This window comes from Ahaetulla prasina, chromosome 1 (genome assembly GCF_028640845.1).
Source record: "Ahaetulla prasina isolate Xishuangbanna chromosome 1, ASM2864084v1, whole genome shotgun sequence".
Classification (NCBI taxonomy): domain Eukaryota; kingdom Metazoa; phylum Chordata; class Lepidosauria; order Squamata; family Colubridae; genus Ahaetulla; species Ahaetulla prasina.
Genome location: NC_080539.1, coordinates 164,630,340 through 164,645,758, shown reverse-complemented (window position 1 = coordinate 164,645,758; position 15,419 = coordinate 164,630,340). Strand labels below are relative to the sequence as shown.

The following is a 15,419-nucleotide window of genomic DNA, read 5'->3' as shown; positions in this document are numbered from 1 at the left end:
CCGAGCTCCAGAGCTCCAGCTCCTCCTCCTGTCCTTTCCACTGCCAAGCGGGTGGCGGGTGGCGGGCGGGCGCCCTTTTGATCGCAGGTATATAGCGCTCGCTGCGAGGAAAGCGAGCCGAGCCGTTCTGGAGAGGCAATGCAGCTGAGTCAGCCGAAGGGAAGCGCAGGGCTTTCGGCGGCAATTCCAGCGGAGAGAAGTAGCCGATTTCAGCGGACATCCACCTGGGACACCGTCCGTCCCTCCCTCGGAGAGCTGCCCTCTTCTGTCTCCAGGGATCGGTCGGTGCGAAGTCTTGTTTTCTTAATACTCGGATTCTTCCTTGGTCTAGTAGTCTTTCATCTCGGGTCGGTGCCGGCTTCCCCCCCCCCCTCGTTTTTAAATAGAATAGAATAGAATAGAATTTTTTATTGGCCAAGTATGATTGGACACACAAGGAATTTGTCTTGGTGCATATGCTCTCAGTGTATATAAAAGAAGATATCTTCATCAAGGTACAACACTTACAACACTTAATGATAGTCATAGGGTACAAATTTAACACTTAATGATACAACACTTAATGATAGTCATAGGCTACAATTAAGCAATCAGGAAACAATCAATATCAGTATAAATCTTAAGGATACCAGCAACAAGATTACAGTCAGACAGTCATAAATGGGAGGAGATGGGTGATAGAAAGGATGAGAAGTTTAGTAGCAATGCAGACTTAGTAACTAGTTTGACATTATCTGACAAATAATGCATCACTTGATTCTCTACTGGTAGACGCAAGCTATTGTTGGCTTTGCAGCTGGAGAGATGGAGGTAGCATCTGCCCCCAGATCTTTAAAATAGCTGAGCCTCTTCCCTGGATGAGGTGGCCCACAAGCCCGGGAAAAGATGCAGATGCAGCTACTTTAAAGAGCTATAGAGTGATGCTAGGTTAGTGCCCTTGGCGTTGCTAAAGCAAATTTTTGGAATAGAACCCAAAGCATTCCCAAGCCCTGATTTAGGTATATACATACAATGACACATGAATTTACCAAATGCCTAAATATATTCGCCTAAATTTATCTAGATATTATCTATAACTATATCTTATCTATATCTATAATTTATTGCTTTGTACAGTATGCGGTGGCTCAGGGACTAGGACGTTGAGCTAGTCAATCGAAAGGTTGGCAGCTCAGCGGTTCGAATCCCTAGTGCTGCCGTGTAATGGGGTGAGCTCCCGTTACTTGTCCCAGCTTCTGCCAACCTAGCAGTTTCAAAAGCACGTAAAAATACAAGTAGAAAAAATAGGGACCACCTTTCGTGGGAAGGTAACAGCGTTCTGTGCGCCTTTGGCGTTGAGTCATGCCAGCCACATGACCACGGCGACGTCTTTGGACAGCACTGGCTCTTCGGCTTTGAAACGAGATGAGCAACACCCCCTAGAGTTGGCAACGACTAGCACGTATGTGCAAGGGGAACCTTTACCTTTACCTTTTTACAGTATGCACCAAGACAAATTCCTTGTGTGTCCAATCACACTTGGCCAATAAAAAATTCTATTCTATTCTATTGTTTGATTTGTATCCCACCTTTATTAAAGCACGAGTAACTTAAGGCTGCGAATATATGTAATACTTCTCTAAGAGAGAGATTGGCCCATTGTTACCCAGCTGGCTTGGTACCTAAAGGCAGGACTAGAAATCATAGTCTTCTGTTTTCTAGTTTGGTGCCTTAAACCACTACAGGTAGTCCTCAACTTACAACAGTTCATTTAGTGACTGTTCAAAATTACAATGGTACTGAAAAAAAAGACCTTTTTTTTCCACACTTATAACCATTGCAGCATCCCTTGGCCACATGATCAAAATTCATATGCTTTGCAACTGATTCATATTTATGACGGTTGCAGTGTCCCGGGGTCATGTGTTCACCCTTTTGCAACCTTCTGACAAGCCAAGTCAATGGGAAAGCCAGATTCACTTAACAACCATGTCACTAATTTAACTGCAGTGATTCACTTAACAACTGTCGCAAGAAAGGTCATGAAATGGGGCAAAACTCATATAATAAATCTCTAATTTAGCAACAGAAATGTTGGGCTCAATTGTGGTTGTAAATTGAGGACTACCTGTACTGATTTCCTTTTCCCTATTAAAAGTTTATACATATAAGATGACAAAATCTTGGTAAATTTTGGAGATGAGAAAAATGTTAAATTGATTAAATTCAAGAGCTGAAATAAAGGACTCAAAAGAAAGTAATATAACCATTAAATATTAGTGTTACATTGTTACACTTTAAATTGCAAATTTCTCAATCCTGATGATCATCAATTTTATATACTGTGTGATAGATTTAGTAATACAAAGATAAAATGTTCAAATAAATATATAATATTTAATTATGTTTGTTTTGTTGGTCGCTGAGATTGGCAAAATTCTGACCCCTCTATAGGTATCACTGGTAGGCAGATATCTATTTTTTGTTAGGATGCCAAGTTTTTCTATAGATGGAAGATAGAGAGAGAGAGAGTGGAAATAAAGATAAATGTTGTTTTGTATATGTCTCTCCATTAAAGTTATTGAAACTGTTAATAACTATTTGTGTGTTACTGATTGCCATCAATTGTCCACTGCCATCCTGAAAGACACAATTTTAGTTAGCTAGTGATGGGATTCTTGTATTTAGTATTTATATATTAATGATTATTTGTGTCACATTACAATTATTGTAACTGTTCTTGCAGTTCTAGACTGCTTATAATAAATACAACAACCCATCTATAAAAGATTCATAAATATAGCAGCCTGTTAAAAACCATTACACATTATTAGTAATTTTTTTAAAAAATGGCAATCCAAATTATTGCTGTTGATGGACAAATCTTTATATCTGAATGGTCTGGAAAGGACTGTTCTTTCTTTTTTACAGAAATACATCAGAGTACCAGCACATTTGACCTTGGTCCAGCTGTTCTAGAGAAAAGGATCTGCTACTAAGAATATCTCAAGCCCCCTGTAAGTGGGTATGATTCTTTATCCCCTGGATAAAAGATAAGACTCTTTGTAGGGCAGGCAGAGTTAATATAAAGATGATCCTAAAGGTAACATGTTCCTAAGCTGTATAGGGCTGACTAGATAATCCCACCACATCATGTTGAGCCATAAACTTACTGGCAAACATTGCAGCTCCTACAATATCAGCGGTGCTCTGTAAAACTGATTGGTACCAATCAGCAAGAAGGCTGTGCCATTCTCTGCCTTTTGAGTTATTTTCAAGGGCAGCCCCAAGTAGCTGATAGATGAGGCAAGAGTGTGACTCACTATCTTCAATGCCTTATGAGTCTTGAAGTTATTTTAAAATAAATCATTCCTCAACCTGATACATAGTGGAGAAGAAATCAAAATATGTCTCCTGAATATATATATTAAAGTCTTAAGATTTTACAAGAATGCATTGGAACAAACTTAAGTCATCTGATAGTTAACCGTAGTGAGCCTGCATATATTTATAGCAAGAGAGAGTGCTAGAGCTGTGCAGGATTCAATAGAGTTTTAGGAAATACGAACGGGAAATAGTAGGATGCTGGGGCAGGAGAGTTTGATGGTATTTGGCAATATGGCTTTATTCTGTCTGATGCTTTTATTGGGAGCTAACTTCTGGTGAAAATCACTGAAATTGTTGAGAACTGAATATAGTTCATGAATCATTGTGCTTAGATCCTAAGGAGGAACTTGTGCCGTACTTTCTTTTTGCTAACATTTTATTTAAAAAGTGTGTATTTTTGTGACATTTCTGCATGGCTTGGATGAGAAATCCAATCTCAATAATTTATCATATATATTGAAGTAACTTTTAGTTAAAAAACAAAGGCCTGAACAACTTACTATATAGTTAAATGCTGTCAAACTAACATTTTCATTTTCTTCCCTCTCCAAATCTAATTTAGAGATACTCATCCCAGTGCCCTGCATGCTACAGGAAACTTTGTGATTTAGAGTCACCACAAAGCAAATAAAAAAAATATGAAAACAAATCCTGTCATCCAAGCTGCCATTGACCTCACAGCTGGGGCTGTAGGTAAGTCTGTTATGTTTACATAAATCCTGTTAAAAACTGATAGCTGATGCTTTTATGCTATTTAAACAAAATTCTTCTCTGGAGGCATAAGGCAATTCTGTTAACAGCAGCACGGGGGCTAAAAGTGGCTTTTATAGTGGAGGGCACTAACAGGGAATAATGTTTTGACCTTGCCCTAAATTATGAGCTTCCCATGAATTGCTTCCTTTCGTCTAATCCCTTCCTACGGAGGAAAAGTAAATGTGTAAGCATTTTTTTGTCTAATAATTTCCTAACTGCAGCTTTTAATTTATTGAGCCCTTATTTCATGCTTACACAAGCATTTCAAAATATGTCACAAGAAAACGTTGAGCAATGACCGATTGGAGAGACAAGATAATCTTTGTTTTGTGCCGCATTCTATAGTTAAGTAGTGCGCTGGTCAGTCAACTGCCTTTTATTTGTTTGCTTTCAGGAATGCAGCAGTGTAGATGACAGCTATTGGTATTTCTCTATAGTCTCAGCTGTTACCCAGATGAAAAGGGAAGGCTGCCCATCAACCACAGACATAAAACAAGGCCTATCCTGGTTTGGAGCATAGGGCTCTCCTTGGCGGGGGCTTTCTCCCTCCGAGGCCAAGCAGATGCTCACAGGAAGCCTATAAGCTAGAGAACCAAGAGATGCATAATACTTTAAAGTGAAAACCAGCTGTTTGTGTAAGAGAGGAAAGCTGCAAATTTACTCAAGACTCCTGTCCTTCTGACGAGATTTACAGACAAAAAAACTGCTGATATCAGAAGCCCCCCAAATAGGTTCCAATGCAGAACTGCTGCATTTTCTTCCTGCTAAGTCTGATCTAGGTGTGTCATCTAGGCCACTGTGGACCAGCATTTTCCCATGACATGCCAGCAACCAGGCTGTGCAAACAAGCAAAGCCCCATCCGTGGGATGCAGGCAGCACATGAAACCATGCCCCTTCCGTTCCGTGGAAAAACCTCTCTCCACAGAATTGCTCCCTGGTGCCCAAAAGGTTGGTCATTAGTGGAGTTTAATAGCCAGCATACTGCCTGAGGAATTCTGAAAGTTGAAGTCCACACATTTTAAAGTTGACAAAGTTAAGAAATACTACTCTGTTGTATATCTGGACAAAGATCCAGAAGTAGAATCTACATGAAGCCAGTACTAGTATGAAAGAGAAATTGGCAGGGGTCATTTAGCTGCTTGCTTGTACTGTTCTTTAAGAAGAAGGTAGGAAAAGCAGAAAATACAAATGCCCACATGCCCAAGACAGAGCCAGGCTTGTACCTTACTTGCATTTCTTAAATTAGTGTAGTTGTCACCACTGTGGAAGGATAGGGTCTTTTCTATATCTGCATTCAGTTTTTAAAAATGATTCTCCAGAGCACAAAATAATTAATTTCACTGGTAAAATGCGTGTTCTTGGATGCAAAGAATTATTTTTATAGTTCAAAGCATTTCATTTAGAAAAGCCTCCAGACTGACGTTCTTTGGTTCTTTGATTTTGGAGGAGAATGATGTGAAGATAACTTTTTGTTCCCAAGTGTTTCTTCTGTAGGTCCTTGGTGCTCTCTGAGCTTGATAGTTTTCTTGCAGATGTTTTGTTTCCCAACTAGGTAAGATCATTGTATTTCTTTTGCTTAGGGTATCAGGATTTTATAGAACTAATTCTCTTTTCTTTTCATCATCTTAAGTTCCTCAGTGCCACTCCTGAGCTTTTCCCAGCTTTTTTAAAAAAAAAAAATCTTAGAAGTATTGTGCCGTTCTTCTAGATCAGGGCTGTCAAACTCGCGGCCCCAAGACCAGATGTGTCACGCACTGGCCACACCCACACCCAGTTTAGCGAAGGGGGAAAAAGTTATGATATGTCACACAACGCTATGACAACACAAGTTTGACATCCTGTTCTAAATCTATAGAACATTCATCACACAGCACTTCCAAGTTAGGTGAATGTGAGTTTTCTTCAGAAAAAAAAATGTGGTGCTGGGATTCCTACTATTATATATTGTTAAATTGCAGAAATCCCATAATTCGTTCAAGTAACTTAATCTTAGAGCAAGCATCAGCAGTTGTTCCACTTTTTTATGATAGTACTGATATAGATTAAATTTAGACTAAATTTTAGCTTGGGTTTTAAATTGGGTTTTACTATTTATATCTTATTTTAAATATCTGGCCTTTATAATAAGTTTTTTAGTTGAATGTTTTTATTCTGTATATTTGTATGGCTGTACACCGCCCTGAGTCCTTAGGGAGATAGGGCGGTATATAAATATGAATAAATAAATAAATAAATAAATAAAAGATCATTTTTCCGGCTGAGTGAGGAAATGAACTTTGGTTTCTTAAATCTGAGTCATAGTCACAGAGGCCCTCTGTGCTACTTTTCTAAACTGTGATGTTTTCCATATACTGCAACTCCCAGAATTTCCCACCAGCATGCTAAAAACTGCATTGGCTGAGAAATTTTAAATTGTTATTCTAAAATAGCTAGACAATACCAGATTAGAGAAAGCTTGTACTTCATCAGAGGTCCCCAACCTTTCCGGCTATGCAAATTGGTGAAGGGGAAAGGGGGGATAGTTCCACGCAAGTGGCTGGCAAGTACTTTTGCATGAGTGATGGGCACTGGTGCCCACTGCTCACCCAAATGGAGCTCACCCACTTCCCACTGCGGCCCGGAGGTTGGGGCTCCCTATACTACACTGATTCAGTTTATGGTATGTGTGGATACTTTGCAGAGATTCACTGTCTGAGACTGGTGGAAATGTCATTCAAGTCCTAACCAAGGACCTAAGAATTATTGAAGTAGTATCTAAGAATATAGACAGTTCCAACCAGTTCCTAATTTTGTAATATTAGGTGTTCAGGTCTAATGAATTCAATATTTCCAGATACTGAAGGATTCCTTTAGGTTATGCTCCAAGGGCCCCAATCAAAATTGGTATAACAACAGATTTTTTTCCCCATCGTTCAACTCTGATCTGCAAGTTCTGATATTTCATAATTTTTTCCAATTATTTTTCCTCAGTCCTAGCATAATCCAAAATAGCAACATAAATGAACCAGACTTTCTTCTTTTCAATAGATATCAGGCATGTTATTAAGAAGATGCTTGTCTGTTCGGTTCTTAAATTCCCATAAGATGTTAACTCGCTCATTTTCCAAAACCTTGATGATCCCAGGGGCTTTTATTACATTCAAATCCAATCCTCTGATAATGTTTCCAATGAAGATTTTTGGCAGTTTGTGAAATTTTGCTGCAGCCACTAATCAAACTGTCAATTGCGTCATCCTTTTTACTACAAAGGCAATATTTGCTGTTGTTTGTTACATGTTAAATATTTGCCTCCATGCAACTACCGGTAGTTTGCAATTTGTTCTTGAGCTACTAAAATAAAGCCTTCAGTTTCTTTCATTAACACTCCTGATCTTAACCAACTCCATGTGAGTTTTTTTTATCAGCTTTTCCTTCTATATCTTTAATACATTGATTTGTTTTTCCAATTAACGTGAGTTTTCAGTTGTTTTCTATACTCAGCCTTCACCTGTGCTGTTTTCAAGAGTTTTTCTTGATTGAATACCTTCAGCAAGGATTCTTGGCTTTTCTTAATGTAAGTCATTCAGGCCATGCTTTTTTTCCTCCAGTTTGTTTCACCTTTAAGAGCTTCTTCAACTCTTGGCAAATAGAGCCGATCAATATCACTTTTGGCTACAAAGCATGGTCCATTATCATTAGTTTTCTTGTCTTCCAATCCAAGTCAGTTATTCATTTCACCTTTTGTGCAATTCAAGATAGCATACATAACTCTCTCACTTTGAACTTTCCTCACAACCACCACTCTGTGAGATGGGTTTTAATAAGTCCCTTATTTGAAAAAAATAATTGGGATATTATGATTTTAATATATCAGCTCCATCCAGGATTCTATCCTGAATTAAGGGATTGTAGGCTTGTAAAAAAGAGAGAGCATGATTTTAATACATATTATTATTTATTTTGAAAGAGGGAAGTAATGACTGAAGTGAAAAATAATCCAAATCTCAGAAAATATGTTCTTTCCTTCAGATTCATAAGACTTGGTTTTTAGTTTTGAATATTTTTTAAGATCAGGGAGGTTTGGAACCATATGAAATTGCCAGATAGTGCCCGGTGTGAAAATCTTGATAACTCCTAGAGCAAAGCAAATATTCTGGTTATCCCTAGCTTCAAGCTTAAAATATTATAAAATTATAACTAACATACACACACACACATTAATATCTGCCTTTTTTTTTCAAGGATAATTTTCTTTCTCCAGTTTACCTCCTTTTGCTTGAGAATGTTATGTAATAGCCAAAACACAAAACAAAAACCAGCCACCCAACAACTCCCATTTCTGATGTTTTTACTTTCCTTTCTCATGCAGGAGGTACTGCCTGCGTGATAACCGGTCAACCATTTGACACTGCAAAGGTGAAAATGCAGACGTTTCCCACCATGTACCAAGGGCTTGTGGACTGTTTTGTGAAGACCTACAAGCAAGTAGGGTTCCGTGGCTTCTACAAGGGGACCACCCCTGCACTTGTGGCAAACATTGCTGAAAATGCTGTGCTCTTTATGTGTTATGGCTTTTGCCAAAATATCGTGAGGAAAATTGCTGGCCTAGAAAGGAAAGCAAAGCTGAGGTTAGTGTGTTATTCCCTCAACCGCTCTGCAACTAATAGAAGCTTTTTTTTTAAAAAAAAAATAGTATCACAGCTAGGAAGTAGAAGGGCAGTTTTCACACCAGAAAATGGAAATCCTGTTGAAATAGAAACTCTGCTCCTTAACTCTCATGTTTTTCTTTTAATTATATCTTGATTTTTTCCCCCTCTGCATTTCTGGTATTTAGGATAGATGACAGTAATTTAAAATTAAAATAACTGTGAATAAAATCATTTAAGTTTTGATTAATTGAGCCATAAGCTTTCTCCAAATAATTCACTTAATTAGGTTATGGGTCAGAGTGTTCCAGGCAAGCCAGCCTACTACCTCAAATTTCTCAGTGAGGAGTCTGCAAGAACGACTTCTTTTGTCATTTAGAAGAAAATCTGAAAAGCTTTTCCTTGCCTTCTTATTCCTGAAGGAATGGCAAGAAAACTTGCTGTTTGTAACATGGCACTTTCTGACCTTTGTTGTTGTTGTTAGTTGCGAAGTCATGTCCGACCCATCGCGACCCCATGGACAACATTCCTCCAGACCTTCCTGTCCTCTACCATCCTCTGGAGTCCATTTAAACTCAAGCCTACTGAATTTAAACTGAGTTTAAATTCTGACCTTACTTTACCTTAAACTAAGGATGGGAAGCTCACAGGCTGCCTGTCTTATTTGGGTGAGAATGTAAGCAGGAGGCTTTTCAGAGACCTAATACAAGTCTGCAGTCCAGGTGCTGAGGACAGCAGAAACACAATCATGCAATTTCATCCTATATGGGGGGTTTCTTAAGCAAGGATGGGGATAAAAGTGGCTTGCTCCCATTCCCACTGTACATCTCCACCAATACCTTGAAAAGCAGGTGAAAAATACTGAGCTCTTCCCCTTTTGTTGATGTCACTAGATCATTGGATAGTTTCCTGGTGACTCGCCAGAAAATCAGGAGTTGAAGTCCCCAATGTAAAGGAGTTGCCCGCCTCTGTTTTAAACTATGGTTTTAAGGAATTTTAAATAGCCGAGTTCCTATAACATGATAAATAATAGGCATGGTTTGCAAATCATGGTGGCTAGATTCATACAATAACTGAACCAAAAATCAAATCATATCATGGCTTTGCAAAATATATAATGGATGCACACCCATCCACTCTCTTCCAGCCTATCCACATACTGATTTCTTTACAGATCAGGATTTTTTACTCTTTGCTAATCAGATTTCTATAGCAAAGGATGAAATGCTTCTTTGAACATTCCAATGAAAATCCAGTTAACAGTATCTTTTCCAGCAGATTGATAGATTTCAGGTCAACAACAAGCAGGTAATATATTCTTTCCATATCCCATGTCCTAAATCCTTGAGTTATATCCGGAATTTACCTGTTTGTGATCATTAGTCAACTGGCAGAATCATGTGAGGCTTCAGTAGATTCCCCCATAAATCTGCTAATCTGATCTGTGACCTTTGACAAATACATGACCTACTTTCAGAGCATTGCGTGATTGGAGAATTTGTTTATTCTTAAGATCAATTAATAATTTTCTAAACGTTAACTGTTGACAATATGAATTGCAAAAAATTCTAAAACAAAATTAAAATGAACAAAAATAAAATATATATTAGCTTAGCTTCTTTTAAAGCCAAATAGATTGCAAAGCATCTATAAGCTTGGTGTGAAAGTTGATGAACTGAGAGGGAGTATTAACGTCCTTTCAATGCCTATGAGTTGGGTTAAGTTAAAGGATTCTTGAAGATGGATGCAGGACATTTGAAACTTTTGAAAAGAGAACACTCAGGACAATGGATAGGCCTGGAAAACAAATGATAGAAACCAACATGAGTGAATGATTATGGAGCTTTGGAGGACTGCCCCATTTAGATCATGTAGGCATCCAAGGGTAGGCAAAGCAAAAATAGAAATATTGTGAAAATGTGCTGGGCCACTGAGAAAGAAAGGATGGTAACTGAAAAAAAAATGGATTCTATCACATCCCTAACTTTTTTTCTCTAATTTTATTACCAGTTTATCACTGTTGATCAGTTGCCCATTAAAAACAACAAAAAGAGGTTATGCTTACTTATTTTTTAAAGAAATGTTGAAGCTATCTAGATACATTCTGATAGGGAGTAAGATACTTGGAACTGTTGTAGACTATGCTTTTCCTTTAATGCCTGGTACAAAAAGACCCTTATCAATGATACCAATGATAATTATATAGCATCCTGTTTTACAGCATGACATTTAAAAGATGATTCATTAAATCCAGTGTTGAAAGCATGATCATGGTGATATGATTTTATACCACTAATTATATATATAATTCAAGACAGCAAGCATACCCAATACGCCTACCTTCTATTTTCCCTATGGTTGCTTCAATCAGGTGGGATGCTATAAAATGCTCCTTTGCTATCTCTTTTTAAAATTACTTGCAGCAGTGACTGGGTCAAGGCATGTGATTTCCATGTACTAGATACATGTGGGTTTTTTTTGTTTTTTTTTTGCAGCGACCTTCAAAATGCAGTGGCTGGCTCCTTTGCTTCTGCCTTTGCCACTTTGGCCCTCTGCCCTACAGAGCTTGTGAAGTGCCGCCTGCAGGCCATGCACGAAATGCAATTATCTGGGAAGATAGTGCAACAGCACAAGTAAGTAATTCGTTAGCCTCAACCCTGCCTGCCTTTTCCAGGTTCGGAAGTGGTTTGATCCTTTGAATGAGTTTATTTCTCTGCACTTACAGGTTTGTTTATTATTTTTTTAAAAAATTATTTTATTACATTTTTATTGACTTAAATTCATTAAGAATTTTTTTCACAGAGCAAAAGATAAATAGAAGGAAAGAAGGAAGGAGGAGGGAATTAAACTTAGGAAATAGAATCACTTCTCATCTTTTTTTTTTTCAGTTCAAGTTACAATCGCATAGTCCCTTCTCTCTTAGATATTATACAATTCTCTTCAGCCCCTCATTTAATCTACATCTTTCTTGATCTTCAAATCCATAAATCTTTATTGTTGTTGTTATGTATGCTGCCATGAGTTGTCTTGGTAAGTGGGGCATATAAACTATTTAATTAATTACATACCATGATAGATAGGCCGTTTTTAAAACATATTTATGGCTAGCATTACAGTTTAGTCCAACCTTCTGGTTTATATCTTGCTCACACAGCACACATTTCAATGAACCTTTGGTGATAGTGAGGCACTCCTTTTAAGATTTACGTATTCATAAGAATCAACTCCATCTTTATCTCATCTTCTCCCTCAAGCTTCGGCATCTGTAATTTAGATTTTATGGAATCTGGGACCGGTTATAGTGCCTTAGCAGATTCTCAAGTAGTTTAAACCCATTATTTTTCCTCTTATGACTAGAAAATATATGGCTCACCAGATATGAATGAACTGCAGCTCTAGGATCTGTCCAACATCAATCACACTTTTCCTGTTTTAAGTAATAGACAAGAATCCTAGAAGCTTAACCACTGGCAATTAAAAGTTTTTTTAATGAGGCATTAGTAGTATCTAGATATCTATAGTCAAAAAATAGTACCAAACTACTTCTGAGATGGGTTTTTGTGAAATACATATCTTAATTTTAACCATTGGTGTGTAATGTGGTTTGACAGTGCTCCAAGACGGGAACCAGACATCTTTGGATGCAGTTTTCTCAGCTAGCTTTTCCCATCAATAGCTGGCAACCTATGTTTGTAATAATATTCTTTTTCTTCTCCTAGTACAGTTTGGTCAGTAATCAAAAGTGTACTGCAAAAGGACGGCCCCCTTGGCTTCTATCGTGGTTGGTTCAGCACTTTGCTACGTGAAATTCCAGGCTACTTTTTATTCTTTGGAGTCTACGAACTGAGCCGGACCTTTTTGGCATTTGGAAAACCAAAAGAGGAATTGGGTATGTCTGAGCTTGCTAACAATATGTCTTCTTGTCTCAAGATAAATACAGCTTCTTTTAGTCCCACCCTTGCTGACTTTTAAGCCCAAAGGATTTCTGTATAATAAAAAAAAACCTTGTTGCCTGTTCAAAATCTTCTCATATAAACACAGTAGCTTTAAATTATTTATTTATTTAGTGTATGGCATATCATACATAGACTAACTGCCTTAAAGATTACTGCTGATTAAAGGAAAAAAAAGTCCAACCCAAATTAGGAGAAGAACCAGTGTCCAGTCCTTCCTTCAGTTCTTGACCTGCACAAGGAAGGAAAAAAAATCCCCTAAAGCAGTCAAGTCAGAGATTTAGCAGAGAATTGGACAATTCAATAGCCAACACACACAAATAACATATTTCAAGTGATTCTCGTAACACACCGATACACTGAACCTTAAAACAAACATACTTACCTGCTTTAGTAGGAGATGGGAGTTACCTTATTTTTTTTAATGAAATTGTGGGGGGGGGGGATCACTTGGGCTTTTTGCTATCATACTACAATATACAGTATTAAGCTCCTGCTGCTTGTTTTTAATAGGTCCGGTTGCATTGATGCTCAGTGGTGGCTTTGGTGGCATGTGTCTCTGGATTGCTGTTTACCCAGTGGACTGCATCAAATCTAGGATTCAAGTTCTTTCCATGGCAGGAAAACAAACTGGCTTTATGAGAACTTTTGCAAGTGTTGTCAAGAATGAAGGTTAGAATATGGAAGAGACTAATGGGACCATGGGTGAGGGTATATCTTAACTTCTGCAACGGGTATATCTTAACTTCTCAACTATCCTTCAGCTAGAATTGTTTTTATGCCTGCAGCCGAGACTAAATCACAAACAGTAACCCACATTTGAACTTGCTGTAATATGTAAACCCAGTTCTTTTCTGTCTCCATCATCTCAGCCCTTAGAATGGTTAATTAGTCTTTAGGATCAACCTCTTTTAACATACAGCAGACTTTCCTGATCTGCCCCCTTCAGGTTTGGGCTGCAGCTCACATCATCCCCAGGAATGTTCATATCACAGTACAATACTCCAAAATCAAATTGTAGTATGATTTGTTTAAGGCTTTAGAATAGAACAAGGGCTCCTAAGTGAATGACAAATAATGTGTTATGTCATTTGAATCAAATATGACTTTACATAACTACATCATTTATATTATATCTACATGTCATTTTGATGTTACTATACTTTTTATAAATTGTACATTCATTTCATTTATTATTGATTCCTTCACTTGCACTTAGCAGCCTTCTAGTCTAATTTTTGGTAAAAAAGTTAGGTTGCATAATTTAAGCACTCTAAGATATAATTAACCTATGGCGGTGGTTCTCAACCTGTGGTCCATTATTGTAACCAGGGGTCCACAAAGGCTTGAAGAACTGTTATGATTTAAATCTTAAATCTTGGGGGTCTGTGACCATGGTCTGTGGCCACAAAAGGTGAAGAAAAGGTTGAGAACTACAGACCTATGATAGACATAGTCCAGATAAAAATTTAGATTTATTTTTTCTTTCAAATCTCCAAATCAACCGCAGGATAGATTTATATATAGTTTTATTATTACTATAATCCAGTCATTTCAGTCTTACAATTTCATCTTTTATTTTTTGAATAGATTATATTGCTTAACATATTTCTGGACCTTATCAACCACTCCTTAAAGTAAGATAAATAATAAATTGAGATAAAGTCATCTGATCAAACCAAAAATATTTAACCATTTCTTCTGAATTTGCAGGCAAGCTGAAATTCCTAAAAGTTTAGCTTTTGTTGGATTTCCTTCTTCAATTTTAAATCAGTGCAACATAGTCCGAGTTTTAAAAAAGCGAGTTTTAAAAAAGTGAAATTCTACAGTAGTTTTTCTGATGCTTATGTCTTGCTCATAGGTGTGTTTGCTTTGTACTCTGGACTGAAACCTACTATGATCCGCGCATTCCCAGCCAACGGTGCCCTGTTCCTTGCCTATGAACACAGCCGTAAACTGATGATGAACCAGTTTGATAGCTAGAACTTTTATCACAGACTGACATCATTAGACTAAGTGTGGTCACCACAGTAATTGTCCAACTGTGAGCGACAGATTTTAAAATGTGAAATAAGAGTGAAATCACTGCATTTTTAAAAAAAAAATGATTTCAGTAAAAATGCTGTATTTTCTAAATGTTGTGTGCTTTGTGAATTTACACATCTAGATCAGCACTGATACTACATGATCTTATAAGGGATTTTAATTACTCACTTCTATAGAAATGTTAGTCATGGGGCTTTAAAAAAGAATATGCGGCAATATCAGTTAACTATTAGCTTGCAACATAGTGACTGCATTATAGAAGTAACTTAATATGCTGGGAAGCTGAGCAGGAGGTGCATTGCAGAGTATTTTTTATAATGTCCCACATTAGTTAATTTGTATACTATTCTACTTACCGGTTACTTGATTCTCACACATCAGAGAGCATTGGAAAGCACATTACACATAAATAGACTTCTAAAAAAATCACTTGTAATCCGGTACCCAATATTTCTTTATAATGTTCCGTGTTCCCAGAATACAGTGCCCTTTGTTCTGAAACTGTTAATTAGAGAAATTAGAATTTTTTTTTCATTCTCTAACGACATACAATCTACACAAGTCTAAGCATTTCTTTTAAAAGTAAAAGGTATTAATATCATCTGCTGTGTTTGGCTATAATCATTTTATAATAGCATATTATTAGTAGTGATGTGGACAACAATTGGCTCAGCT

The 15,419-nt window shown here is 37.4% G+C and overlaps 1 protein-coding gene across 6 annotated transcripts; it reads left to right on the top strand.

Annotated features, from left to right (window-relative positions):
- The first annotated feature begins 28 nt into the window (after positions 1-28).
- On the top strand, positions 29-15,345 carry SLC25A15 (solute carrier family 25 member 15). Of its 6 annotated transcripts, none has more exons than XM_058180098.1 (8): positions 29-281; positions 2,911-2,996; positions 3,929-4,059; positions 8,469-8,727; positions 11,241-11,378; positions 12,465-12,634; positions 13,212-13,370; positions 14,560-15,345. In XM_058180098.1, the coding sequence occupies exons 3-8, from the start codon at positions 4,005-4,007 to the stop codon at positions 14,679-14,681; spliced, it is 903 nt and encodes a 300-aa protein (XP_058036081.1). In that variant the 5' UTR covers positions 29-281; positions 2,911-2,996; positions 3,929-4,004; the 3' UTR covers positions 14,682-15,345. The 6 variants fall into 6 exon arrangements, with proteins under 6 accessions (XP_058036081.1, XP_058036091.1, XP_058036109.1 ...); XM_058180108.1 differs by having other exon boundaries at positions 2,889-2,996; XM_058180126.1 differs by having other exon boundaries at positions 29-285.
- Positions 15,346-15,419: the final 74 nt, after the last annotated feature.

What these genes read in the sequence shown, in the direction of transcription:
- SLC25A15 (XM_058180129.1), top strand. Translation starts at nt 4,005, where the DNA reads ATGAAAACAAATCCTGTCATCCAAGCTGCCATTGACCTCACAGCTGGG. An exon ending in AAGATAGTGCAACAGCACAA is followed by an intron (nt 11,379 to 12,464) that starts GTAAGTAATTCG and finishes TTCTTCTCCTAG; the next exon opens with TACAGTTTGGTCAGTAATCA. An exon ending in AAAACCAAAAGAGGAATTGG is followed by an intron (nt 12,635 to 13,211) that starts GTATGTCTGAGC and finishes TGTTTTTAATAG; the next exon opens with GTCCGGTTGCATTGATGCTC.